This window comes from Falco peregrinus, chromosome 5 (assembly GCF_023634155.1).
Source record: "Falco peregrinus isolate bFalPer1 chromosome 5, bFalPer1.pri, whole genome shotgun sequence".
Classification (NCBI taxonomy): Eukaryota; Metazoa; Chordata; class Aves; order Falconiformes; family Falconidae; genus Falco; species Falco peregrinus.
Window position 1 is genome coordinate 46,297,030 of NC_073725.1, and position 27,429 is coordinate 46,324,458.

Here is a 27,429-nt window from a genome sequence, read left to right on the forward strand (position 1 = left end):
AATGTGTTTTGACAGTCTGCTTCAGGTTTGGGCAGGAGAGAGATTTAACTTCCTAGGCATAGATTACAGCGTGTTTGACGTTCACTGCTGAGGTTCAGAAGCAAAGCATCCAGGTCACGAGAGCAAAATCTCTTTCTTTTGACTAACTGAGTACTCACTGCGTGTTTGTTCAGCCTGTCTTCCTCTTGCTAAAACCTTTAAAAAGGAATGTCTGTGGAGCATCAAATGTTTTTGTTTCCGGTTTCTCCTACATGTTCCTTCTAAGGCATGTGTGGCAGCACAGACGGCACCTGTTCAGGTAGATACAACCGCAAGGCATGGGCTGGCTGCAGAGAGGGGAGTCTTGGCACAGTCCTTCAGTCCAGCTCCTTAGCTGTGTTAATGACTAACTGGGACATAACCTTAAGCAAGTCTCGGTGTGTCTTGCTTTGTGTATCTCGTTTACACTGCTAGTAGGATAGGGATAATAATAGTGCCAGCCTGACATTTCCAAAGCACTTGGACAGCTAATGTTGTGAATGGGTTTCGTATCAATGTTGTAACAGATCTGTTTAGATGTTTGTTAGATAGAAAGCATCAGTTTTCCTTTTACATATGAAGCACATGGCCAGATCTTGCTAGAGATACTTGAAGTCTTAAGGAAAACTAGGCTATAAGATATTTTACTATGGAGAGACTGGGCTTCAGTAAAAACCTGTTCTTTGTAATGGACTCTAGAAGCAACATAATTGGCCCATTAGTAAGTGAATTTACTCCTCCTTTCTGTTTCGTTGGCTACTGCAGAAAGGTATAGTCCATCTGGAAAACAAACTCATCAAACTCAGCATTTATCAGGTTTGGGTATTTAATTTGCCTTCCACCTTTAATTCTGCTAAGTAAATGATTTCTGGAATGATCAGCAACTAATAAAAAAGCAAATTTTACCTTGTGCAGTGAGTTATCCAATACAGGCAACTATCATGTCAGCTGTATTTCAGTAGCAATGAACACACAAATCTAAGGGCAGAAGGGAATCACAGGTTCACTTTCCGGTGAAACAAAGCAAGCTAAACCCATCAAACTATTTTTTACTTACTGTGTAATTTGGAGACAAAATGCAGAATTGCATTTTCAGCCCTATATTTAATTTTAAAAAGCAACAATGGAGGTCCAGACTTAGAAGACTGCCTGCCCCAACATGGTATTTCTGTCCCCTCAGTTCTTTTGTATAGCTCATACGTATAGTACAATGCATGAGCCAAGATGAAAACCTATTTTTTATTGAAATCATTATCACTGTCATAATGATGGTTTTTGAATGTAAAAGGAGTCATCTTTGCAAAGCACATACACAAGAAGTATACAAGTAATTTCACTGGAATAATTGTAATCTAGAATATGATAATGCTTTATGTGTCTGACAGTGATGAATTAAATAATGTAACAGCATACATAATGTTGAGTTCTTAGGGAACAATAAAAAATCTTTAGGTATTATGAGAGTCTTTTCCCTGGGATTTTCCTAAAGCCCCCATTTTGGCTTCATTTTTTTGCAGATTTTCATGCAGTCATGGTCTTTGACACAGTTTTTGAAAACATCCTACAGACAAGAGCTTAGGTGTTTCTATTCAACTACACTGAATTTTAAGTTGTTGGGGTTTTTTTAAGGTATTGTTTCCAGTTTAGGCTCCTGTTGTGTTTAAAAATAAAATAGAGAAGATACGCCTCTACTCTCTCATAAATGGAAACCCAGATAACTCCAGGTGGCCCATTTGAAACACAGCAAGCTAACAACAGCCCATGTAAGAGCACAGTTAGGCCTGCTATACCTATTAAAATCAAATAATATAATTTATGTTTAATACAGGTTACTGAAATGAATTTATTGCATCTAAATTTCATTGTTTAACATAAATTATCTGTACCCTGACTTAGAATAACAACATTGTTCTCTTAAGTGCAAAATGTTATACTTGTTCATTCATTACATGAGAAGCAGTCTGCATTTCAGATAAGAAACTAAAACAACAAATGTAATCATTATCCAACTGCAATTTAAATTAACATTATTCATTCTGGCTCCTCTGTATATCCATGACCTTTACAAGCCTTTATTTATCACACATAACAAAAAACTTACACAGCTAATTTTGCTGGAGTCAACACTGATGTATTACTGATCATTTCCCATTTTAAATGATTGTGCTACCTCCTTAATTAAAAAGAGATCTGAGGTACACGGGTGCTGCGGGCATTTCGGGCGAGCGGGAGTCAGATACGAATACTCACAGAGTTCAAGATCTGATCCGTTTATTGTACAAACCAGGTAAACTTTTATAAGGCATTCTATAAACGTGCGATAATGTGATTGGCTATCTTACAAGCGTATAATAATATGATTGGTTAACAATTGTTTACTGGGAAGATTTCTGTTTCTGCTTGTTCTGGCACGTAGGCTCCTTTCTGCGGTCTCCTAGTTCCTCTTATTGCGTCCTGTCGGCCTTGGTTTTGTGCAAACATCTGCAATTTGCTCCTTTTTCTTCATCCCACTGTTCTGGTCGTAACCTCGTCTTATCTCTTCAGTATTTTTCCACTTGCTTCAGAGTTCAGTATAATCATTCAATACAGCAAGAGCCCCAACACACGGGAGAGATCTTATTTTTATCATGTAGAACCATTTCTGATGGTCATTAGAGAACAAAATACATTCTTTGTTCTAAGACTCAATCGCATGTAGTTAGCACATCTGGATTAAGGAGTTAAAGTTGCTTCATGTGAACAGATCAGATCAGCAGAACACACTTCAGTGATTCATTGAGAGCTAGATCGGCATTCCACCCTCACACTACGTTTACGAGTAAGGAGATGTTTCTTCTCATGGACAGTCCTATGAATACTTCTGTGATGGGACAAGGGCAATATAAAACCTCACTGGATAATGCAGTATACCGGGACACATGGTTCATTGTGCCTAAACCTTATGCAGTGACTTCATTCATCACCCTGTATGTGTCCCTGTTGTCCCATCTCTATCATCGGTGTTCTGCTGCCACACAACTCCCTCCTCCTTCATCATGAAGGAATTGCTGTAGCCCCCTATTAGCTTTTCCTATGGCTGAAGCTGAATGTAACATGACCATGCTCACCATGCTGTATGTTTGTGGTCCTTCAGCCCCCCACAGTCAGTTCTGTGGTTTCCAAGAATCAGTAATTAGGAACCTATGCACTTATGTCACTCTGTGACAAGCAGCCTGTGAACCCTTAGCAGCCCTGCATCTTAGCACTGACAGAATTGTGTACAGATTTTTAACAAGCAAATATGCAAGACATTTTGCTAGTTCCCCACGTGCCAACAGTGTAATCCACAAGTCAGTGTCTAGCTCTGAGATGGAGACTGCCAGAGGACAGCAGTTCCATTTTGTGTTAAAATCTTGATTTCGTTTCCATTAGAATGAAGTTTGCAGGAAGATTTTGTAGAAATAGAGACCAGAAGTTGAGTACACTCAACTAGATTACACTGGATGCGATGGACATGGTCACGCTGTGTTGCCCAGTGATACATGATTTGGCTTGAACCAAGCAGCCTCAGCGGGAGTCCTTGGGGAAAGCCTACACCACGATAGAGGACCAGCCTCTGAATCAGAGATCTAATGCTAGTTCCCATATTCGGCACCTTAACGATAGAACTGAGTCTGAAAAAAATATCATCCCTGCTGCCCAGGTGCCTGTTACAAGATGATGGGCTTCCAGTAGCCATTACTCTTCAGACCCCTTTTCTGAGTGTGGAGCACTGTCCCTTTTCAGGAGGAGACACCTGTACCAGGCAGCTTGTGGGCTGTTCCAGCCTGCCATTCACTACATGGCACGTGTGCCTGTGGGCAGTCAGGGCTCAAATGGATAAACCCATTCCCCTTTCCAGCCTGGTGGTGGAAGTGCCCCAAACAGTTGCTTTCTTGAGTTCCTGCAAGCAGAAGTGCCTACATGCTTTTGCTCTCTTTGGTGAAATTCTCTCCTGTTTTCATAAAAGCTTCCTGTTCTGTGAAGAAATAAGCATTGCTGTCTTCTGCTTTTTTACAGTTGCAGCCAAAGTAGAAGACTCTTGCCCAATGCAGAGACCCCCAAGGAGGCCACGGAAGCCCAAGACATTAAATAATCCAGAAGACTCCACGTACTACACTCTAATACATGTGAGTTTAGCAAGCTTTTGTGGGCTAAAACTGCCAGATGATTCCCCACCTGAACTTTCTAATTGGCCAATTCCCTATATTCCTTTCTAATGCAGCATAAAAGTGGCGTCCTGCTGAAAGGAGGCAGGCCACAAACTGCACATTTCAAACTAGGCTTGAAATTGAAGTTCAAAGTTAACCTGATTGGGGACCTAGGTCAGACTAATTTTTACTTCTGTACCTAAACATGCATACATTAATTTGCACTTTCAATACCCAAAATAAGTGCCCAGTCTCCATAGTTTCTTTGTAAGTCATGCAAGAGAAACAGGTTCATTCGGAGAGCTATTTTGAGTGTCTAAATTAGTGCTTGATCTTGCAGAGAAAGCAAATACTAAAATAGGCTGTATTAGTATGCGCACTGTGACTTCCTTTACAAATGTGTCAGATTGTGATTATGAAGGAATTGGCAAATACCAACAGCTCAGGAGACTAATGGATTTGAGTGTCTCTATATATAGCCTTTGGTCCAAGTTCAGATACCAAGTGCTGCTTTCCACCCTTGACTTCAGTGCACTTAGATATAGAAAAAAAAACCCACAACAAAAACACAAGAAAGCAAGCAGAAAGAGAGAAAATGTAAAAGCAGCTCAGAAAGCAGTTCCAACAAAAAAAGCAATTAAACTCATTTGCTCGAGGTGCCTGTATCTTAGTGACCTATTTTAACAGCCGGTGAGAGCCCAGCTAATAAACTAACCGTAGCAATTGCTTCTCCTTTCAACAGAAGGTGTCACCAGGGCCTTTAGGGAGAGTTGTGTCTGGCATACCAAAAAAGACAAATATGGCTGTGTTTTATGATGGGGGCTTTGAAATAATACAGCTTTGGAACAGTGATATTCTGAAAAGAAATTATATTCTAAAAAATAAATTAATATATAAGAATAAGATTTGTTTTGTGAAAGCGAGATTGGTGAGATAAAGGATTGAAATGAAAGGCATGACACTGAATTCTGTATTAGGAAATTACTGAGAAGGGTAATTCTGAAGTAAATGCATATTTAGAAAGCCAAAACTATACAACCAGGAACGTAGTATTTTCTGAAAGTATTTTTTCCATATCAGAAAACAGTCATCACACCAGTGCAAACAAAAACTGCAGTAATGCTGGGGAATTTTTAGACACATTTTTAACAGCAGTTTTTCAAGGTATTAATCAATATTACCTTCAATTAGTTGTATTTTTCAAGAAGCTGTGAAAAAGAAAAGCCTGTCTTGCTGACATTAATTTCACTGGTAAGTGAAGGGTTCAGAATAAATATCTATACACTGAAGCTTAGAAGGAAGACCTACTAGTTCTTAAATTCTTAGACCTTGGGTAAGGCCTTGAGCTCTAACTTGAGATACTTGAAGCTAGTCAGCTTTCCCAGCTGTCATGGGTTTTCCACCCTATTAAAAATCTCTGTGACCTGCAGGTATTCGCAGATGATTATCAAGCCCAGATCACCTGAAAGCGAAGGCAAACAATAAGTGCATTTTGTGAAAAATTTTCTCTATCTTCTGCAAAATCAGATATTTCTCTCGCATCCTGTTACAGATATTAATTGGACACCTTCTATTCTCACTCATCTCTTTGCATATCATATGAGCTGAAGGGGTACACACGTATAAATGAAGCCTGACAATAGCTCATTGTTCATGCAAGGCACTGAAAGTTTATTTTGGGGTATATTTCTTTCAATCAGCCTATCTTTTTGAAAGACTTGCCAGTCACTAATTCTAGTAAGTTTTCACTCATTTGCCAGAAACACAATTAAGACCAAAATTAGGAGCATCTGCACTTAAAATACTGCTTTTGCAGTATGATGCATTAGGTGCCGCAACACAGCATTGTTTTGGCTGTAGGGACAGAAATCTATTATAGATAAGAAATTATTCACATTCCCTGTGAATCTTCTTTCCTCTGCATTTCTAGATGTCTTGTATCCTAAAGGTGCTTTTGCCACTGAGTATATACTGCTTTTTAAATGGGGCATTTGTCCCTTTTATTCTACTAAAACCTGCAACAAGACTGCATGGACTTTAATGAGAACAGGATTATGCCTGCTCCCACTGCGTTGCCTGTATTCATGGAAATTCTCATGGCATCACAGTAAATTTGCCTCAGTGGGATACTGTTGTTAACGTCATTAAAACAGCTATAGATATTTGAAAGTTTTTTGTTCTGATAGCAATTACTTTAGGTTTTTTTCACATTATGGTAACTGAAATGTGAGAGTAACAATGCTAATCCCATTCTCAGTTTCAAAGATTCTGAAAAGAGATTTTTCTGGGGCAGTTGCTCAGCAAACTAGATTCTCTGTGTTTTCTTTTAATGAAAACTGTATGGCACTCTCCTATCTAACATATTGATGAATTGTACCTTTCCATAAGTTTTTCTTTCAGTATTTTTTAATTGCTTTGTATTTTCTTAGAAATCTATACAAGACGAAAAACGGAAACCAAGAAAAGAAAGGTAATTTTTTTCATTATCTCACTATTGTTGTTTTAGTACTCTGGAAATAGTTCTTAGCTGTGCTTCAACCAGGAGAACAAAGCAATAAAAAAAGGCATGGTAATTTGGTGATTCACAGGAAGGACATCATATGCAAAGTTAAAATATGCAATTTTCAGCAACAAAAATCCATCATAGAATTCAGTCATTCGGCTTTACTACAGCATGGCCCTTTACCATGGCAACACAAGCATAATAATAAGTTAAGATAAGGTCCACATCAAAGATAGTTCTGACACAGAAAATAATTGAAGGTGCTTAAAATTCCAGTCAAAGCAAATGAGCAGCCAGTTCCTTTTTGTTAGCAAAAATACAAAGACTGTTAAAATTCTCTCCTAAAAATACATGGCTGTTTGGAAATAGATCATAAAAATTAAAACAATAATTATTAAGAACTGGTAAAGAAGAGTAGCCCTTGAAATTTCAAACAAAAATATTTTCTTCACAGTGTAACTAACGTATTTTGATGAAACCCTGCAGAAATAAAGCAAGCAATAGATAGATTCAGCCCTTCTGTATCTTAATAGATCCTTATGTATGCTATAGACCTGGTTCACAGCTCCTGACAGACATCATAGCTTTATTGTATTTGTGTTTCTATACTTAAACTTTTTTGCTGCTCCTCAGTGACATTGCTATGGTACCACAGCTTGAGTGTCAAGGTAGGCTGTTCATAGATGCAAGATGAATGGGCCTTTAGCACTATCCTCGGCTGAGGTTGCAGAATACAAACTCTGTATCTAAAATATGTATCTTAAAGGAAGTTACATGACATTATGTGCACGTAATATGTGTTCACAGCATCTAGCTTCATTCAACCACAGTTTAAATTGCACTTGATTATGCCACTGCTTAAAGGATTCACTTAATGTCCATGTCCCCCGTGTCTGGTCCGTTACAGCTCTTTTTCCGATGTCATTTGGATCCTGAAAAAAATTCCTACCTATTTCCTGTTGTTGCCTCCTGTTTAGTAATTTAAAATAAAAATAAAAATAAAAATCTAGCTTTTTCTTTCATTTGGTCTCAGTTATCTTATCTTAAATCTAGTTAACCAGTTCCATCTTCTTTCATGTGCTGACTCAGTATTAGTAGAACATAGCAATTGAAATCAATGAGTTATTTCTGGGTTCTACCAATATGAGAATTGAATTCTGAACTTTTTCCAGGTTGCTTTTAGGATATTATTTTTTTCCCTAGCCATTCTAAACTGGATGTTTGGATTGTTTTTTCCTGTACATATGATACTCGGATACATATGATAGCATTCATCTAACAAAATAAGAGACATCTGCATTATTGACACCAATATCTGAACTAGTTGCTTTAGACAGTCTTGTACTCAGAGAAAAAAAATAGTCATCTTTAGAGAAATGATTCAAATTTTCCTCAAAGAGATATCTAAAATAGGTCAGATGAATACCATAAAAATGCCTGTCCATTGAGTATAATGGCAAACTCAAACAATTTCAGTCATATATGTCTGCTTTATGAACATAGGAAAATATTTAGCATTTCAAAATTCTCAATATCTACATTGTACAGCAGTCACATTTCAGAGACTGACTTCTTGTGCTTACATATATATATATATATATCTCCTTAGATCCTCAACACATAAACACAATTAATAATATTTGGTTGCCTTATTTTTGAGTGTTTAATATAATATTGGAAAGTTAAACTGTTAACTTAGTGTACTTATTTATTTACAGTCTGAGCAAAGTACTAGATTTAGATATCTACTACCAAGAAATTTCATCTACTGATTCCACCTCAAAGGACAGCAGTTCTACCACAAGAAGGAAGAGGTACCCAGCTGAGCGCAGGACTTCAATTTTAAGAGCCACTGAGCGGTAATTCATACAAAATAATAATAAGAAAAAATAAATGTTGCAATATCCTTGTTGAGATACTCAAAAGATTCATAAAAAGAGAGATACACTTTCAAATTACATATAAAACTTTTTTATTGTTATTCATGGAATCTTGCCAAATTAACTTGTAAAATGTATAGCTGAAAATTTCCCATTTCTTTATGCAGCCGGGACAAACGCTAGTACGATTGGTGTTCAGCCTACCTGCTAGTTTTTGGCTTCCCAAGTGCCAGATGAGATAGGCAGACATAGATCTCTGATCTAAAATCAAATTAAACTAAAGCAGAAGGTGAAAATTGTATTTCTGATCAGTTAGGTTTAAAACAGGGTGGATGTGCCCCAAAAACGAAATTTCTGCCTGCGTTCTGCAGGTAAGACACCAGCTTGACTGCCTCCTTTTCCTGCTGTCCTGTAGGAGCATATGTGTTTATATAGCCTGGGGTGGACTACACCAAGGTGGACAGCCAGGAGGAAAACCCCAGAGGGAGGGTTTGCCTCACCTTCTCTCTTCCCACATAGACTTCACAGAGGGTGACGTCTGCTGGGCTGTGGAAATTCATATTCGCACTCTTGCCAGTGAACCCGCACACATTGCATGTTCAAACACATATTAATATATCTTGATATATTTGTATCCTCATGTGTCTTCATATATGTGAGAAAAGCCTGGAAAATATCTAGGTCAAAGGCTTAAGGGAACCACTAAGCCTAGGATGATCACTGAATTTTAAAATGTTTCCATAGTAATAGAGAAAATGTTTGTAGAATATTTTGTGCCCCTTGTGTATGTTATTTTTGACATTTTTTCAGGTAGGATCTAAATTATTTTTAGGAAGGCATTGTGAAGGCATGGAATTAAAAATACTCATATTAGGGAATTACCATATAATTTACATCCCTTAGAAGATGTTGCATTTCTAGGGTGGTTAATTACACCAAATCTGTCACCCTGAGGTGTGGGTTTAGGTGAATGAGAATTTTGCCACTGAGCTTACTAAAAGGAGTGTCTTACTTTTTACTGTGTGCTGCTCTCATTGCATCCTAACTAGCAACAGTGAAAAAAATATGCATAACTTTTAAACTTACACTGTTGCCTCTGAGGGCAGATGAATGCAATTGATAAACATTTCTGCACTTCAGAATCACCGGAATGGGGTCACCTGGATCTGAAGACTATACAGTCAGTTCAATCTGCAGAAGTGAAGCACAGAGTATTTTTTATTTGGCAGTTTACCTTCAACACTGGCGTAGGACCAGTGGCAGGGTACACCTTTAGCGCAGAACACTACAAATTGTTGTAATTATTTCAGAGTAATATACTTTTTAAATAACTGAGGTTTATTTTTGATCTTGCTCCATGGTAACACCTGGTGCCAGTTCACCATTCCAGCCCGTCAGAGGTGGCTTCCAAAACGCACCTTGCTGTTGGGGCCTGCAGCAGGTCTGCAGATGAGTTAGTTGACTTTAAAGATTTGAGTCATGTACCTTTAAGATAGCCACAAAAAAAAGCACGTAAACAGGATGTGAGAAGCCAGAACTTAAAACCGCAGCATAGGGGCACATACAGCAACAGCAAATAGCAAGCAAGAAGAAAGAAAGCCTTTCAGCGTCTGACACATGTACTATCTAAGATATATAAGCAATATGTAAAAGTAATAAACACCATTTTGTTTGAACCCAGCCATGGGGATATAGTGTTTTTTGCATCCCTCTAGACTTGCATCATCACACCTTGCCATCTGAAAAAAAAAAAAAAACCCAACAAAAAAACCTCTAACAACAAAACCAATGCGATGGACACTCACAGCGAGCTCTGCAGGAGGGTTAAACACTGAGTAAACAAATTTATGCCAACTGAAAGTCTGGTTCAATAACCATCAGGCAAACACTACTGCAAAGCACCCCCATGTTCTCAACGGTTTTATTTCCTTTTATTATGACCCCTTCGTAGAAGAACATGTTGTTCTTCTGTGTTCATCTGCTTTTAGTGTATAATGTGTTTGTTCCGCGGTGCCTGCTTTATGCAGCACAGGAAGAGGCCTAGCAAAGTCAGTTGCTTATTTTTCTTTCTCCTTTTATTTTTTCCTCCGAGGGTGAAGGTTAAGCAGTCGGTTAGGAGTGTTTGCCAAGGTAAATGTTTTTACTTTAATTTCTAAAACACCTCTGCGCTTAATCCCTAGGTCGAGGGTTGCAGAAAGCCCCCTAGAAGAGAGTAAAACCGAAGATAATCCCTATGACTACAGACGACTGCTGCGGAAGACCTCACAGCGCCGGCGCCTTATCCAGCAGTTCTAGCTGCTGCTGCTGTTCCAGCTGCCATTTGGCTTTTATTAGCATAATCTTTTTTATCATTTTATACCATGTGCTTCCTTTTTTAAAAAGAAAATCTCCAATGTTTCAAGTTTACAATGTGTGTGTTCATGTGAATGTGAATTATTGTGGTTTACAGCCCAACACTGTTGCAAAGGGACACTGTCAGTCTACCATACCATATCCTTTTAAAAAAACTAATATGAAAATCAGCTTTCTTTCGGATACCACTCCTACATCATAAAATTATTAGACATTAAGCAGCTTAAATTTAGTTTACTTTCCTCTGCATATGTCTTTCTTTTTTGCATTTCATCAGTCTCATCCAATTAAAATAGATCGTTTAGTTTATAGTTCCCTGGTTAAGCTTTCAAATTCCCATATGCACCTTCAGAAAACCTTAGTTATTGTTTCTAATAAACTGTTCTACAGGAAAAAAAAAAATTATAAGAACACCATAGGGGAATTTCTGCTTATTTTAGGTTTGCAATGCCTAAATTTTGGGATGAACCGTTTGTGGCAAGTGTCCCTCTAATGAAATCAAACATAAATGATTAATTGGCTAGTATACTATGGCAGTTTATTTCATTATTGACTTTACTGTAAAGCTAGTAGCCAGTTTTAAAGGTCAACATGGTGTGTATAATCTTTATTTTGGAGATGTCCATTTATGGGAAGTATATCCAGCCCTCTGCTCTGCCTCTGAGGTCTGTGACTAAGTGATGAACTTTTAAATCGTGTTTGCTTTGTTCTCCTTTGCATTAGTTTTTTAGGAATCTTAATCTCTGGGGTGCCAAGAAAGGAATAGAAATGCGCTCTCTGGTTGATTGCTGCCTAAATGTAATGATCATTCTTAATCAGTTCCACTAGAAATTAAGTGGAAATAAAAGCAATATCCATCGTGTTCAAATTCCTCCCCCCCCCCCCCCCCCAATTCCTTATTCAAAAGACCTTGTTTCACAGAAACCACACAGATAATTGCTGTGTTTCCTTTCTGGATTCATAATTACATATTCCCAGCTGCAAAGCAAGAGAAGGCAAATTTCATGATGCCAGTATAAAGGCCTGATCCTGCTCCCTTGCTTAGCTCTCCCGAACGCCACAATTGGCAGCAGCAGCCAGCCACAGGGGTAGGGGTTTTATCTGTTCCCCACACAGGCTTTGGCCCTTTCCCCAGGGACAGGTAACCATTGTTTCTTCTTCTGCAACTAGTTAGAAGGCTGTGTACCAGATTAAAATTTGCTGCAATGTAAAATTTGCAATCGTTTAAATTTCAAAATCCGTTTTAAAGTTGCTTTCTCCTGTATTATTAAAACAGTAAAGTAAATAAAGACGCACAAAGCAGTGACACCGTTGCCTGTGTCTGAGTTACAGCCGGACCTGACGGAAGGCTGCGGACTGGGGCAGGAGCGAGCGAGGCAGGGGAGAGCTGACAGCCCCACCGAGCCGTGGCGAGTCCTTAAAGCTGGTGTGATGCGGGAGCTGGCACAGAGCCGTGATTTCACCCGAAAGGATGCTTGGGCTGGTTTGCTGTTGCTGTCCCATCAGAGCAGTGTTTTAAAACAGCCAGATACTTCCGTGAGATTTCACGGGAGGGACACACAGTCGCGGTAACGCTGTGGGCGCCTGCCGGACCGGGAGGGAGATGCCCTGGGCTGCACACGGGCGGGGAGCCCGGGTCCTGGCTGCGAGGCGCGGCGGGGGCTGCGGACCCGTGCTCGCGGCAGGGCCGCATCCTGCCCCCGCACCGTCCTGCCTGCATCCCACCCTGGCTCAGGCTTGAAATCCCTCCTGTGCGGGAGGAGAGGCAGCCACGGCGAGGAAGGGCTCCGTGCTCCCGCGGAGAGCTGGCTGGGGGGAAGGGGGAGGTTTGGTTGCCTTCAGGAGCGACGTCGGGGAGAGAAAAGGAGCGCTGTTTTCCTCCTTTCCAGTCTCGCCCGCCGGACCTGCTGCTTCCCTGGGGCTGCTGCGGGTGGGGGGCGGCTCCGCCGGGCTCCGCATCCCTGCGGCGCTACGGAGGGGCGCCGAGAGCGGGACCGGGGACCCCAGCAGCGATGCCGGGGCGGGTCAGGCGCCGGAGCCAGGGACCGGACCCCTCCCGTCACCCCTGCGGGAGCGCAGCCGGGACCACTGCCCAACTCGGGGGCGGGAGGGGGCAGCGGGAGCCGCCCCCGCACCGGCCCCTCCACAAGCGCCTTCGCCGCTGCCGTCCTGCCCGACGGGGCCCCCGCCGATCACTGCGGCCGGGGCGGGCCGGGGAGGCGGTGGGGGCTCGGCAGGGCTGTCCCTTCCCCGCCCGGGGACCGCTGCTCGCCGCCTGGGGCAGCGGCTGTCCCGGCCTCGGCGCCGCCGACCGGGAGTCCCCTGTTCGCAGCCGCAGGTGTGCCCGATGCAGGGGGCGAGGGGCGGGGGGTGGGATGGGGTGTGATTTCTCGGCGCTTTGCCGCTCACGGGATTAGGGACGCTTCCCCGTAGCCCCAGGGACCGCTGTCCCACCCCTCCCCTCGGGGCACCGGGCTAGACCGCCACGGCCGCCAGCACCGAGGCCCGCCAAGCCAACCTCCCCACCCGCTCGGCGCTCGGCGGCTTCGGGGGGGTCGAACCCCACTCCCACCTCGCCGGGCAGCGGCCGCAGGGGCCGCGGGGCCGCCTGTGGGGTGGGGGCGGCACAAGGCACCTCACTCGTCTCCACCCCCCGAGGCAGCGGCAGCCCCACCGCTGGCTGCCCCCCTCGCTCGGCTTTGCCCCGAGCATCCCCCGCCCCGCCCCTTCGGAGCAGGGTGCGGGGGACCCGTCACGGCCCGCCTCGGCGGGGCACCACCCCGCCCCCGCGGCGCCGCCCGCCCCGTCGCAGGCAGGGGGCAGCGGCAGCGCGCCCCGGGGGCGCCCACGGGAGACGCTCCCACCCACGCGTGCCCGGGGCGCCCCCGCCCCTTCGCCTGCCGCCGCCTGGCGCAGACGCGCGCACTTACACACCCGCACACTCACACTCACGCACACTCGCTCAGGCCGCCTGGGCTTGCAGCTCGCCGCTCCTCGCCCGCCCCGCCGGTTCGCCTCCGCCATGGCAAGCCCCGGCTCCGGCTTCTGGCCCTTCGGGGCCGAAGAGGGCTCCGCGGCCGCCGAGAGCCCCGGCACAGGTAGGGGGGGCGCCGAGCAGCCGAGCGGGACCGGCCCGGCGGAGCCGCGGAGCCGCCGCGCCAGCGCTGCCCGGTCGCCGGAGACCCCTTTGCGGCAGCTCGACCGGCGGGACGGAGCGGCGGGGACCGGCGGGGGCTCCAGCCCGGCGCAGCGCGGCTGGGCTGGGCAGGGGGTTCCTGGGGAGCAGTGCTGGGTGTCGGACGGGGCGCCCCCAGCCCGCGCCCGTCCCCACGCACCCCCCGCTCCATTTTCTCTTGCAGCCAGAGCCTGGTGTCAGGTCGCTCAGAAGTTCACGGGAGGGATCGGCAACAAACTCTGCGGTAAGGGCGGGGAGGCCCGGCAGCCCGCGGCGGGGAAGGCTGCGCGCCCGCAGAGCGCTGGCGGGCGGCCGCGGGCCCTGCCCCGGGGCGAGTGGGCGGGGGGCCGGGGGGTGATGCCGCGGTGCTGAGGCCGTGTGTCCGTGTCGCTGTCAAGCCCTGCTCTACGGAGACGCCGAGAAGCCCGTGGAAACCGGCGCCAGGGCAGCCCCGGGGGCAGCGGAGCCGCGGCCGGCCTGTACCTGCGACAAAAAGCCCTGCGGCTGCCAGAAAGCGGAGGTGAATTACGCCTTTCTGCACTCAACAGGTAACGGCGCTCCCGGGCCACGCCGCGTCTCTAAAACGAACCAAAACCAGCCGCTCGGTCGGGAAACGGCCCCCCCGGCGGTGCGCGGCGGCCGGTGGGCCCGACGGTGCGCGGCGGCTGCTCCGCGGAGCTCCGCGCCCCCGCCTCGGCCCGCTCCTGCCGCCCGCGGGTGCCGGGCACCTCCTAGACCCGGAAAATAAGCCAGCCCGGAACCACAACAAACAAAAAGACCCCAAACCCAAGGCAGTAAAATGCCGGCGTGCTGGAGCCTGCCGGCCGCTCTGCCTAAGGAGCACTGGCAGCGCGACCTTCTCGTTGAAGTACCTGCGATGTAATTAAGGTTTGAGGGGAGGAGGGGGAAGGAGCGCTCTCCAACAGATTTGTTATAATTCGAGGTCTTTTTGCACTTCATCTTCTCTGACCTTGGGGGTGGCGTCTCCGCTGCTCCGTAGGTCCCCGCTCCCGCAGAACGGCGCGGGCCAGCCACGCTGCCCGCCCGGCCCGGCCCGGTCCGGCGCTGCTGCTGCCGGTGCCGCTGCTGCGCTGCCCCAGCTCGGGGGGTTCCACCGCGGGCCCGAGCCACCACACTTAAACAACAGATGGCAGGGTGTGCCCTGAGCCACCGTGCAGCATCGCCTCGGAAAAAGGCATTAAATTATCAACAAGTTACCTGCATTGGAGACTCACCGTGAAGCTATTTTATCCCAAGGCAAACGGCAGTTTTTAGAGCGCTTCTTGGAGCGTTTGTTTCCCATCTTTTATTTTTCCTGAGAATCGTTTTCCCTTTTTTCTTGTTTCCCCGCTCACTCTCATTGTCTTAAAAATTGGTCCGAAATATTGCAGTGGAAAAATGTGCTGGGTTAGATAGGGTATTAAAACCTAACTATTATCTCTCAGAATATTCCTTAAAATACAGTCTTGCCAATTTGCTTATTAAATGAAAACAAAGTCTGTTTGTATGGAATACAGTGAAAAGCTTTCCTAAACGTAAATGGGAGAAGCCGTTGTTCAAAATCTGTGTCTGGTTGTAAAACGAAGTTAGCTTTTCATTTCTCCGTTCCCAGATCTTCTGCCGGCATGCAATGGAGAAATAACAACGATGTCTTTCCTGCAAGACGTTGTGGACATTTTACTTCAGTACGTGGTGAAAAGTTTTGATAGATCGACGAAAGTTATTGATTTCCATTACCCAAATGAGCTGCTCCAGGAATATAACTGGGAACTGGCAGACCAGCCACAGACCCTGGAAGAAATTTTATTGAACTGCAGAACAACTCTGAAGTATGCAATTAAAACAGGTAACGGCCATGCTCATTTTCTACCCTATAGGATCTCATCCATTGATTAAAGGTGTCATTTTATTTTATCTTGAAACGTTAGAGATTGAAGCAGCGACTCTTATTTTGTCAGTTCCAAGCAATTTCTAGCAGAGACAGAAATCGTTTTCCCGAATGATAAAATCCTCCAGCAGCCCCGTCTCGTAGCTGTCCGTGCAGCGTCGCACACCCTTTCCGATGTCAAATTAATGATTGTGTGCCACGGAGTTGCCGAGTGTGCCACTGAGCAGCCTTGTCACCGCCTTTGCGACTTTCCTCCTTTGCTGTTCGTCCATTTCACGGGTTCTGGCCCGGGGGTTGCGCCCCCCCGGCCCGGGGATGCGGCGGGCGCGGGGCTCGGAGGCAGCCGGGGCAGGGGGGGGCTGCCCCTTTAGGGGGGCAGCGGGGACCGACCCATTTAACAGCCAAAACCGCAATAAACATCCTGTAAATGGGAGCTCTCCGCGGCCATTTGCCGTGTCTCTCTCTTTAACCTGCAGGACATAAAAATACTAGAATTTGGCAGAACTGTGCGCTGGGATAGTGAGGGGTTTTTTTCGACTTTAGGCTCAAGCAATAAAAACAAGCCCCGAATTGTTTTAGTGGCCTTTTGTTGTTGTTGTTTTCCACTGGGGAGGGCAGGGATGGGTTCACTGCTGCCTGCCCGGGACCACCGTCAGCCCTGCCCCGGTGCGGGCTGCCTGGCGCGGGGCTCGGCCAGGCGTGGGGCACCCCCGGCCCCGCACCCGGGGCCACCTGAAGTAAACTGCGGCGCAGCGGGCAAAACCCACAGTAGCTACAATTGCGGCTTTGAGAAATCATGTGAAGTGCGGGGAGCTCTTGGTGGGAATTTGAGTTACCGAGAAATTGCTTAAAAATAAATGTGGGGCAATTACTGAGGGAGACAAAGGCTGATTTGTGAATAGAGGCTGAGGGGAAACAAAACCCAGGTTTTGTCGCCTTTGGGGAACAGGACAAACTGATCCCGGTAAAGATTGTGGGGGATCTGTGTAATCATCCTCGTTTAGAGGAGGAAATGTCCAGCTGGATGTTTTTAATGCATGAGTCGGGTACTGTCAAAACGTCTGAAAAATATGGGAACAAATAGATAAATGATGTCCACGGAAACAAAGTCGATCAGTCCAGTGATCCATGTGATGCATCTGGGTAGGGCATAGGAAACATATTTGCACAGAATGCTGTGAAACACAGCATCTGTGAATTTGGGAAATCAAAGAATAGCGTTTCTTAAGCGATTTTCGTTAATCTTTTTTTGTTATAGCCAGTTTCACATAATGGACCTGTTCCATTTTGTGCATCCAAAAAAGACCTTTTAAAACGGCGTTTCCATTTCTCTTCCTCCCTGTAAATATGTGAGGCTTTCCCTGCTTTGCATTTTTTAATTTGCTTTAATGGAAATAATGTTTTCAAGGTCCAGGGACTGGTGCTGGGGGTGTTGTGTGAGATGCGGTGGTGTGGCAGGATTTGGCCAGGGAGTGCAGAGCCATCTCCGCTCCTCAGCGTCCTGGGGCGGCTGCCACGGCCTGGGGGGGGCTTACAGAACGTGCGGGATTTGTACCCGGAGCCCTTCAGCATGTGCTTCGGCGTGAATTACCCTCAGAGGAAGGACAAAGGGGTGAGGTTTCTGGCAGCGGGGGTCTGCCTCTGCTCCCACTGCAGGAGCCCTTTGGAGCGGCCCCTCCTGGGCTAGTGGGGGCGCCCGGCCTGCGTTTGGCTGCAGGGCCAGGAGGGCTGATTGGAAAATAAATTGTATTGCTTAGATTAGCCTCGTAGCTGGATCCCCGAGTCCCAGCAGTGATCTCGTGTTGGGATTCAAGGAGCCAGATGGCTGATTTTTCCACTGTGGGGCAGCTGTGGGATGCTCCCAGGTGTGGCCTGTGTGCCACGGCACGCTGGGATGCCCAGGGGAGCCACGTGCGGCTTTCTGCCCCCTTACCAGCTACCAGCATCCACCCCCAGCAACAACTCTGAGAGACTGTGAAAGGCAGCGTCTGCAAATGCGGGGAAAGATGGATGTGAAATCTGGTTCCTGTGCAGTGCTTGCCAGGGGAATTGAAATGCGAGCGTTCCGAAATGGCTTGGGAGCCCCAGGAAGGGAGCGAGGAGCTGGCGCTGGTCCAGCCTTGCTCCCTGGCAGGCCCTGGTCCGGTAGCAGGACCATGCATGTGGTGGGGCCATGAGCAAGGCCGATCCCGGAGCTGCCAGCTGTGCCTTTATCTGTGCTGCCTGGCTTTGCCCGGCCCTTCCCGTCACGTCCCTGTTGAGGCTGCATGTTCGTGCTAGGGGATGTCTGTGCTGGGCAAGTGCAGGTGGGAGCATGTCTGAGAGGAGGGTGCATGGGGCAAAGGCATGTTCTTGGCAGGGAGAGCCCAGCCCTGGCTGTCGCAGTGCCTCAGCCCCAGTTCTTACCCATCATCTCCCAGTTTAGTCTAGGATTTGTGTAAATCCGTCGTGTATTACCAAACCAACCGGTAAGCAGTAATCTCCTATTTTCACATCTCTCCCCCTTCCTGCATCCTGTTGCTCTCTTTGCCAGTCACCTCTTTGTTTGGTAACAACCACCAGAAAGGATGTGCGTTTCAGGCAGATGGCACTGGGGTGGTGATTTTTGAGTCTTTCTCTCAAACTCTTCTCACCTGGCTGGTGCAGCCTATATTCTAAGCAAAGCCACAAGTTCCTGGGGCTGTCTAGCGGAGGGAAGAGAGCTCGCTTACGTATTGGGGTGACAATGGCACATGGACGGACAAACCCTTGCAGCTGAGGTTGGGGTCAGATTGGGGCAGCACATTCTTTGCTGCTGTGTGTTAAAGGGAAGGGCGCCGCGTTACAGGTGTAGGTACTGGGGGCTCTTCCAGCACCCACGCCAGCAGCAGCAGCTCGTGCTGTCCCTGTCCTAACGCCTCTGCAGGAGCACAGCACCGCTCCCCCCACGCGCGCTCCAGGGTATGGCTGCCCCCACGCCAGCATGCAGCCGCCCTGTCCCCACGCCGGTTCCAAAGCAGGAGGTGTGCCGAGAGGTCTCCTTGAAGAAACAAGCAGTGACAACAGGGCTGTCGCCTGGGGGTGGGTACGGGGCTGATGGAGAGCCACTGAGACACTGCAGCTGCAAATATGAATTCTGCTATTCCCCAGCTTTTCAGTGGGGATTTATTTCCAAAGCAGGAGCTTTTCTGGCCTTTTCGAGCCTTCCTATGGCACAGGTTTACCAAAAGCTTTCAGCTCCTGATTTTCTGTTTCTGGTGGAATTTGGGAACCCACGTGGAACCTGGCTGTGATATTGAACCCAGGCTGTAAATACCGAAATCTCTCTCCAAATCCCATCGGCAAGGGAGCTGCAAGCAGAGCCCAGGGGGGTGGGATTGCTGTGGCTTTGGTGGCAGTGGTGGGTTGCCCCGGGACCACCTAGCACCTCACTCGGGAGCATGCAGGGCAGGGGATGGGTCCTGTTTGTCCTGGTGGATCTGGGCAGCATCCCTCGGTGCCTGACAGGCTTTGGCTCTCTGTCCTGGGCAGCGTGGACCGGGGGAAGGTGGCAGTCCCTGTCTCCACTGGAGAGGGCTCAGTGCAAGATGCAGTTGGGCTGGATGGCAGCAGTGTGGGGCTTGTCTCAAGTTAAGGGCTCAGGGAGCTGGATTTTGCATGTATGCCCAACCCCCCCACACACCCCCACACCCCCACCCCTCGGCCCTTGTCCCCTGCTCTGATCTGCCTGCACAGCCTGATATCTGTCTTTGTGTGCTGCAAGGTGGAAGCTGGGGAGCAATTCCCCATGCTGTTCTGCCAGCCATGTGTCCGTGCCTGATAAGAGACCACCAGGGACCGAAGATCAGTTTTCTCTTGGTGCTGTGTCTGCATTTCCTCAAGCGTCTTGCTCGTTCTTTTGTTTTCCATGATGGCAATAATAGTATGTCGTCTGTGGGTCAGGACAGGTGTTTTCCAAGCAGAGGCTGCCTTCCTTTGAGTCAGACGGCATTTTAAGTAATTGTGAAGCATCCGTAATTTGTATGGGTAATTATGCCACTTAACAGGGGCTTGCAGGGAACAACTCGTAAAAATGGAGTTTTAATGGTTCCTGGCTTTAATGGCTCTGGGCAGTTTTTAAGAAAAATCTCTAGCAGGATTTTAGAAAAAAAATCAGGAGCCAATTAGATTAACCAGGTGAATGGACTACCAGCTCTTTGAGTATATTCTTGTGCATCATTCTGCTGGGGCAGCGGTGCTGGTTTTCTTTAAAATGAGGTTTCTTTAAAATCATAATTGCAAACAGCCAGGCTATTTGTAATTGCACTCTGACAGGGAAGAAATGACAAGGACCGCCACCTTCCCTGCCATCTTCATACAATCATCAGCCATTGAGTTATGTGCAAAGCAGTCACCAAAATGTTCCATTTTCTCATTTCGCCCTGTCTATTATAATCATTAGCCATTCATCACTGATGTTATATGTACTGGCAAGCTCTTCAGATGGTGTCTCGTGCGTGGCTTTCAAACCTAGCCAGGCAAAACCACATCCAGTGACAACATGTGACACGCTAACGGGAGCAAACAGCTATTTTTGTGAGGCAGCGATGTGCAAATTTTCAAGGCATATTGAGAGGATAATAGGGAATGTTGGAATTCATTACTCTGCGTTCAGTGTCTAATTACTCTGATTTTACTGAGTTTGGAATGAGGAAGAAAAGAAATCCTGCCTTTTCCAGGAAGTGTATTTATTGCTGTTTGCTTTGTTTCATACCTTGAAAGCACTTCCTTCTCTATAGAAATCCAGAGGTAAATACACTGTTCAGCACTGAATAGTTTCATTCAGAGTCATCAGCCTTTTGGTAATGTTTTCCATTTTATGCAGGGCACCCTAGATATTTTAATCAACTTTCAACTGGATTGGACATGGTTGGATTGGCAGCAGACTGGCTGACATCAGCAGCAAATACTAATATGTAAGTAGCAGATTTTTTTCCATAGTAATATTTAATCTAATTTTACAATTATACTCTAAAATATTAGCTGCTGTAGCTGAATGAAAGAAAGAATACATTTAATGTTAAGGTTGCTGGAAAAAAACTATCTGCTTTTTAAATGGTTGCTGCAGCTATTTACGTAAAGACTTTCAACATTGCCCTGTAGGCTGTCTTCTATAAAATTTCAACAGACTAACATGATACTGGTTTTGCTACTCACCCACCCTCAAAAAAAAAACAACAGAAAAAATATTTTAGCATTTTACATGCATAAATATGTAAAATTAAAGGTGTGCTAAGTGAACAGTTGCATTCATGTAGAGGGGTTTTGTACTTCCCATACTCAGAGCAGTTAGAGCCATTGCTTTCTGTAAGAAGGGGGTGCAGAATTTAAAGTGTGAGAGTTTTTTCACTTTGGGACTAGGAGGCATTTTGTGCACTTCCTTAGCTTCATGCACTGTCTTGTCATCGTGAACAGGATTGCTGGCATGTATGCTTCTAGACATGCACACAGGTTTTTGCAAGATGAAGGTCTGGCTCTGTCCAGCAGCTCTTGATTATAGGGCAAAGCCTTGAGCCTGGAAGAGGTGGGCAAGATTTGTTTCACTGAAATGGGTGGGAATAGAGTCTCAAGCACTCTCAGCATTTCTCCTTCTAGACATTTGATGTCAGGTCAGAAGGAGGATTATCCAGGTATTGTAAAACAGAACTCTTCCCAGTGCAAGATAGAGTATATTGTGGCTATAATGTAATGTAATATTGGAAAAAGATGTTAGTGTTATAGATAAAAGCATTAAATATGGACATTACTATGTTTCAGGTTCACCTATGAAATTGCTCCAGTGTTTGTACTTTTGGAATATGTCACACTAAGGAAAATGAGAGAGATGGTTGGCTGGCCAGGGGGCTGTGGCGATGGGATATTTTCACCTGGTACATGACATTTCAAGCTTTCTTTATTTTTCAGACTATGCTGTATGACATCCCCTGTAGTTAAAGAGTAAACATAATTAAATATGCATGTTCTAGAGGACACTTGCTAATAACCACCAGTGGCCTCTTTGAGATGAAGTATTGCATGTTTATGAATTTCAGGGATGTGATTATGAGGGTCTGTTTGAGCAAATTGCACTGCATTATGAGCAGCTGTAATGGCACATGGGAAACATAATCGGAAGAGACAGTTGCCTTGCAGTTTTCCTTTGCCCCCACTTTTTATGGATTACATGAAATAGAAAGACTGTTGTATTAATAATGGAGGGAAGACACACAGCAATGCACTGCAGGGGAAATTGGAGCAAAGAGGGAAAGACGTAGCATCCCTTTAAGTAATTTTACTGGAGTCTGCAAGATCCTGCCAACATTAAGTTTGTGGTTAGCTTTCCATGTGTGAGCTGGCCTGTTGGGCTCAGTGGGGTGCTTGGGTGGCTAGTTAATCTGAGCACCTAAAGGCTCAGAAACCTGGTTTCTTCAGGGAAAATCAATAAGGCAAAAAATTATGATTTTTTGATTATTATGGAGAAATCATTGACTCTGACAAACACTATGTTATTAAGACTTTTTTTTTTTTTTTTGTCATTCCACTTAGTCTTTTGATTTATACTCTTTGTCACCTCTCGTCTTACTCTGGAATTCCATTGCTAAAAATTTTGGCCTATCTATCTCACCAAATTGCAAAAAAGTGGATTGACATTGGGCATAGCATCTTGGCTTGTCAAAAGAGAACAGACTGATAGCTGGTGGGGAAGGAGCCCTTCTGGGAAGAAGGTCCATTGAGTTGATGGAGCAGAAAAGAGTGTTTGGACTGTTGAGCAAAGGAAGGGCCTCACTGATACAGCCTAGGATGTTCAGCTCTCTGAGGGCACAAAGGGTAAAGTTCATGCTGTGCAGAAGATCAGCCCAGGTTCATCTTCAGCTTCTTGTATCTGAATGCACACATGGGAAGTGGTACAGGAGTTTTGTCCTGGGCCTTTCCACAAAGGTGGAGAAAAAGGAGGATTTACATTACCTTTTTGAGTCCTTATTTAAAAAGCATTGAAAGCAAAAGCTGTGACAGCTTTACTGTAGTACTTAGAGGTCCTGAGCCCTAGAGGCTTCCATCTCACAGGGCAGCATCTAAACGTGTATCAGAAGCCCAAGACCTTAGCCAAGGTTTTTGGAAACTGGGCAGTGATTGGTAACTGTTCAGTCCCTGGCCTGGTTCAGTACAGCTGGTCTTCAGTTCCTCACCTTGCAGGCTTGAGCTGCAGTAGCCCCACCAGGCTGGTCAGAGACCTAACTGGGGAGAGGAGAGCGATAGCAATGCTGCTCAGCCAGACCTGGTGGGCAGGGGCTGGGCACAGGCAGCAGGCAAGGGTGAAAGGCTCAGTGCATGTGCTGCATCTGCCCAAGTCAGGCAAACTGCTTGAGACAGTGTGAGTCAGGAAAGATGTGTGCTTCAGGAGCTGCTGTCCCTCCCAGGTCTGTGAGAGGTCCCTGCCTGACCTGAGGGGCCAGGGTGTTGCTAGTGTGTCAGATGCGGGAGCTCACTTCATCGAGCTGAAACCTGCACGGGGGTGGGCTCTTTGGCAGGCGTGTACCTGTGCTGGCCGTTTGCATTGCTGCCCCATCTCATCCTTTCTTTCTCTGCCATTTCTGGTTTGTGCAAAGTGCATCTTCCTAATTCATTCTCTTAAGGCAGCAAAACCAAGTGTACACGTTCTGCTTTTTTAGGCAATACTCAAAATCATCTCTATGCTGTCTTCATGTTGTCATGTCTTCAACTGTCAAAAAGGCTTCAGCTGAAGACCTTATGGTTGCAAAGGAAAGATTCTAGCTACTGCCTTCTCTGGAATGAAATACACAGTATCAGTACGTGCAAAGCATAAAGGCCTGATTAGGTTCTCTAAATTCTGTAGGTGTGTTTTGTTGCCTGCCTGCAGTTAACTGGGTGTAAACACAGCTGCAAAGTTAAAAGGCAGAATGCGGGCTTATTAGTAAGGTTAAGGTTAAATGGCTAGGTAATAAATACTAATAGGAAAGCCTGGTATTAAAGAAGCTTCATGTTTCAGTCTTGATTCTTTTGATACTGAGCCAATGACTTTGGACAAGATAGGCCAAATTTCTTCAACTTGGTCACTTTAGTTCAGTCACCTAAATCATCAACAGCAGCTGTTACATGACATCTGCATTTCTTTAGGGACAGGTACCCCAGCATTGACTCTTAATCTCTCCATTTCTTGCTTTGTTGTTTGTGAAAAGAGGTGTAGAAATACGTTCATACCTCTCAAGGTAGATGAAAGGGGAAGAAAAAGCCCAGTTTGTGCTCACCCCCATGCTAGCATTGCCATCCCACTCTGGCATTTTCCCTTGGATGTACAGGAGAGCCAGCGACAACAGGGAAAGCCGAGACCAGGGGCAGCTTCACTGCAAGAGCAGAGCTAGGACACTGATGAGAAACGAAGGGCACAGTTTCTGTGGGTGGTGGAACAGTATATATATATCTCCAATTGGATAAATACAAATCTTATAAAAGTCAAAATTACGTTAAATGTGCCAGCACATAGACCCTGCTGGTGTAACGTGGTATAACGTCATGGCTTTCAGCAGAGCTACGTTGGTCTGCTTAAAGGGTGGACTTTTATCTTACCTCGCTTTGGGTGTCTACCCTGGGCTAGTTACAGCAGCTCCCATATATTCAAGGGAGAAGGGTGGATGTGTCCGCAGGGCCAGTCATCCCACCTACTGTGAACAGCTACCTTAGGATGAGCTGGACCATCTTCTGGAAGTTCATGTCTTGTGCTCTTCACTCCATTTTTAGATGGATAAAAGTTGGGTTAGTTGAACTGTACCTCAGCTGCACTCTGACCTATGCATTTAAAAGCCTAGACTCATGATCAATACACACCTTTGCTTTACATAAATATATGTGCATAAACATCAATATATAATTAAACTGTATATATATATATAGTATATATACAGGATAAAACTGATGGATTTTTTTGTATACGTGTCTATGTCTGTGTGCACGTGTGTCTTTGTGTGCATACATACATAAAAGTACTCAGACTCTGCCTCAGGTTCTGCATTATATTCCCATAGTGCTCATGCAGCATTCTTGTGTAACCACACATCCTGCCGCTGTGGGCACAGAGGCTCCCTTTGTAAAAATCTCTCAAAGGGGAAACAAAGTGCTCATTTTTGATACATGGACTGACAATTGGAACAGAACACTGCAGAGCTGTCATCTGATACCCAGCTTCAAGTGGGCAAAATACCCATCTCGAAATGGGTATTTTAAGTCAATGTGTGCCAGTGATTGTAAGGCTAGTATTGGGGACAGCTAACCTTTTCCCCTTGGTCCCATCAGAGGACAAATAAAAATAAAAATATTTGTTAGAATGACCCTTTTTCCTTTCTCTTCCCTCTCCGCACTCCAGTTACCCAGATGTAGTGTCTGTTGGGACTCACTGTGTGGGTTTACTCAGAGCTGGGGCATGAAATGCCACCCTGACTGGGGAGGGGAGAGCCCAGGTTAGGTTGCACTTGGAAGCCCCTTAGGAAGTTTACTTGTGGTGGCACCTGCTTGGGAGGTGGAACACAGTGGGGATTGTGCGTTGATGGCGTATGAAAAGATAAGATTGGGGACTAAAGGAAAAATGGTAGCAAAAATGGGGATGCAAGGAAGCCTCGATAATTTTTTGCAGTAGTACTTTTTGCATAAATTGTTATTTGGGTGCAGTAGATCCTGTTATTACACAACTCAGCTGTAAGGGGCATCAGCAAAAGAATCCATGTTTCTGCCTCATGGTAGAAACATTAAGATTGGAGTTAGAAAAACTGTAGCAACACTTGTCGTTTGTTCTGCAATGATATTACAATGCATAGAAAAAGTAACAGTATATTACTGTGGACTCCAGGTGGTGCCATATCTAACATGTATGCTATGTTGATTGCACGTTTCAAGATGTTCCCAGAAGTTAAGGAAAAAGGAATGGCAGCTATTCCCAGACTGGTTGCCTTCACATCAGAACATGTATGTGTTTCTGTTTTTTTCCTACCTGTTGCATCTGCTTGTATGAATTTATGATGAAGAAAATAGCTGAATGGGAATTTGTAGCCAACTGTCTTCATTTCTGTTATTCCTTCACTGGGAATAAAAAAATGGGAAAGGACTGGCTTTTTGGTATAGAGAAGGATGAGCTGTGTGGTTATCTGTGGCTGAAGCCCAGGGAGAGCAGGCTCTGCAAGCCCCTGCCATTTTTTGCTCTCACTTGTGTCTGCATAGCTGTTGATGTGAATGGTAAGGACCGCATGAAATGGTGAGAGTTCATCATTGGGCTTCAGCACTTTTTGCCAGGCATGTCTTTTGTTCGGGTCACTCTGGGGAACCGAAGATCACTTTCAAGTCACAGTGTTTCTAGCTGAAACCACTCATGCTGTTACTTAATGAGAGGGAGATAACATATGTGAAGACAGTAGTATGGAAATACGTGTGTGTACAGCAGAGCAGCTGCAGTGTGTGGTGGGAACTGGGCTTTGCTGTGGGTTTCTGCCTGTGCGCAAAAACTTCAGCACACGGGGGATTGTCACAGGCACCAGCAGGATCTGGCAGTGCAAGAGGTGTGGGGAGGTGGGCACAGGAGGAATCAGAGTGGTCCTCGTGGGAGAAACGCAGGGTTTTTTGCTCTTTGAACAGCCATACAGAAGTAATATTTCTGTCTGTACCGGGGGGGTGTGGGTATTTCGGCTTCATGGCCATCTAAAACTTCGCAGCTTATAGTGGAGAATGTGTGTGCAGGAGGAAGGAACAAAGGAAGGGTTATACCCAGGAGGGGCTGTGAGCTCTCTTCAGGCTTCATGGTCCCCTTCGAAATGTCTCCCCAGCTGTGTGGGCTCAGCCAGAAAGGACTCTTCCATGGCTGAGGCTCAGCGAGATAATGTCCCTGTTCGGTAAAATCATCTTCCTGGCTGCCTTCTTTGATACATCGGAGAACGCGTTTCATTCTGTGCAAGCGCAAATTGCAAAGTGTCCTAAAAACCAGCCAGAAATGTCCAGGAGGAAATCCCTCTGAGGATGCCTTTCAATGGCAACAGGGTGAGATCCAATACAAAACTGTGGGCTCTATGTTGCTGAATAATTGTCCCCAGAGCAAAGAGAAGGGTATTCTACAAATGAGCAGCAACTCTCCAAAGTTGGCTGTGCAGCTAGAGATGCGTTATTCATATGAAAGTTACAGACCTAATAAGTCTTGCAAATAAGGTTCAGTGTGATCATTTAAAATAACAAATCCTATTAATCATCAGAGAATTTCAGTGTATTCATCACGATGGAATGTTGAACAATGAACCAATTTGTGCTATCAAGCTCAAAATAATGAAATGAGCTTTAATAATTGTGGTTTCATGCCAGGGAAGAAGCAGTTCCCTTAGCAAATTAAACATTCCAAAACAAAATATAGTAGAGAACCCATAGAACAGCATTTAAAGTTACAATTTAAAAGTATC

At 45.7% G+C, this 27,429-nt stretch overlaps 2 protein-coding genes across 8 annotated transcripts in view; both read left to right on the forward strand.

The window, feature by feature from the left end:
• MYO3A (myosin IIIA) overlaps positions 1-12,248 on the forward strand; it is a 126,860-nt gene extending 114,612 nt beyond the window's left edge. For all 6 annotated transcript variants that reach the window (XM_027781755.2, XM_027781756.2, XM_055806054.1 and 3 more), the window contains 4 exons: positions 4,057-4,166; positions 6,617-6,657; positions 8,409-8,549; positions 10,751-12,248. In XM_027781755.2, the coding sequence (XP_027637556.2) occupies positions 4,057-4,166; positions 6,617-6,657; positions 8,409-8,549; positions 10,751-10,865 (407 nt within the window). In that variant the 3' untranslated portion in view covers positions 10,866-12,248. The remainder of the gene's footprint in view (positions 1-4,056; positions 4,167-6,616; positions 6,658-8,408; positions 8,550-10,750) is intronic.
• A 1,322-nt stretch (positions 12,249-13,570) lies between these two features.
• Positions 13,571-27,429, forward strand: part of GAD2 (glutamate decarboxylase 2) — a 41,587-nt gene continuing 27,728 nt past the window's right edge. The window contains exons 1-7 of one of the 2 annotated variants that reach the window (XM_055806058.1): positions 13,571-14,020; positions 14,282-14,341; positions 14,496-14,645; positions 15,710-15,943; positions 20,829-20,919; positions 21,761-21,873; positions 25,842-25,957. In XM_055806058.1, the coding sequence (XP_055662033.1) occupies positions 13,945-14,020; positions 14,282-14,341; positions 14,496-14,645; positions 15,710-15,943; positions 20,829-20,919; positions 21,761-21,873; positions 25,842-25,957 (840 nt within the window). In that variant the 5' untranslated portion in view covers positions 13,571-13,944. Of the gene's footprint in view, positions 14,021-14,281; positions 14,342-14,495; positions 14,646-15,709; positions 15,944-20,825; positions 20,920-21,760; positions 21,874-25,841; positions 25,958-27,429 lie in introns of those variants that run through there. The other variant, XM_055806059.1, reaches the window with a different exon arrangement.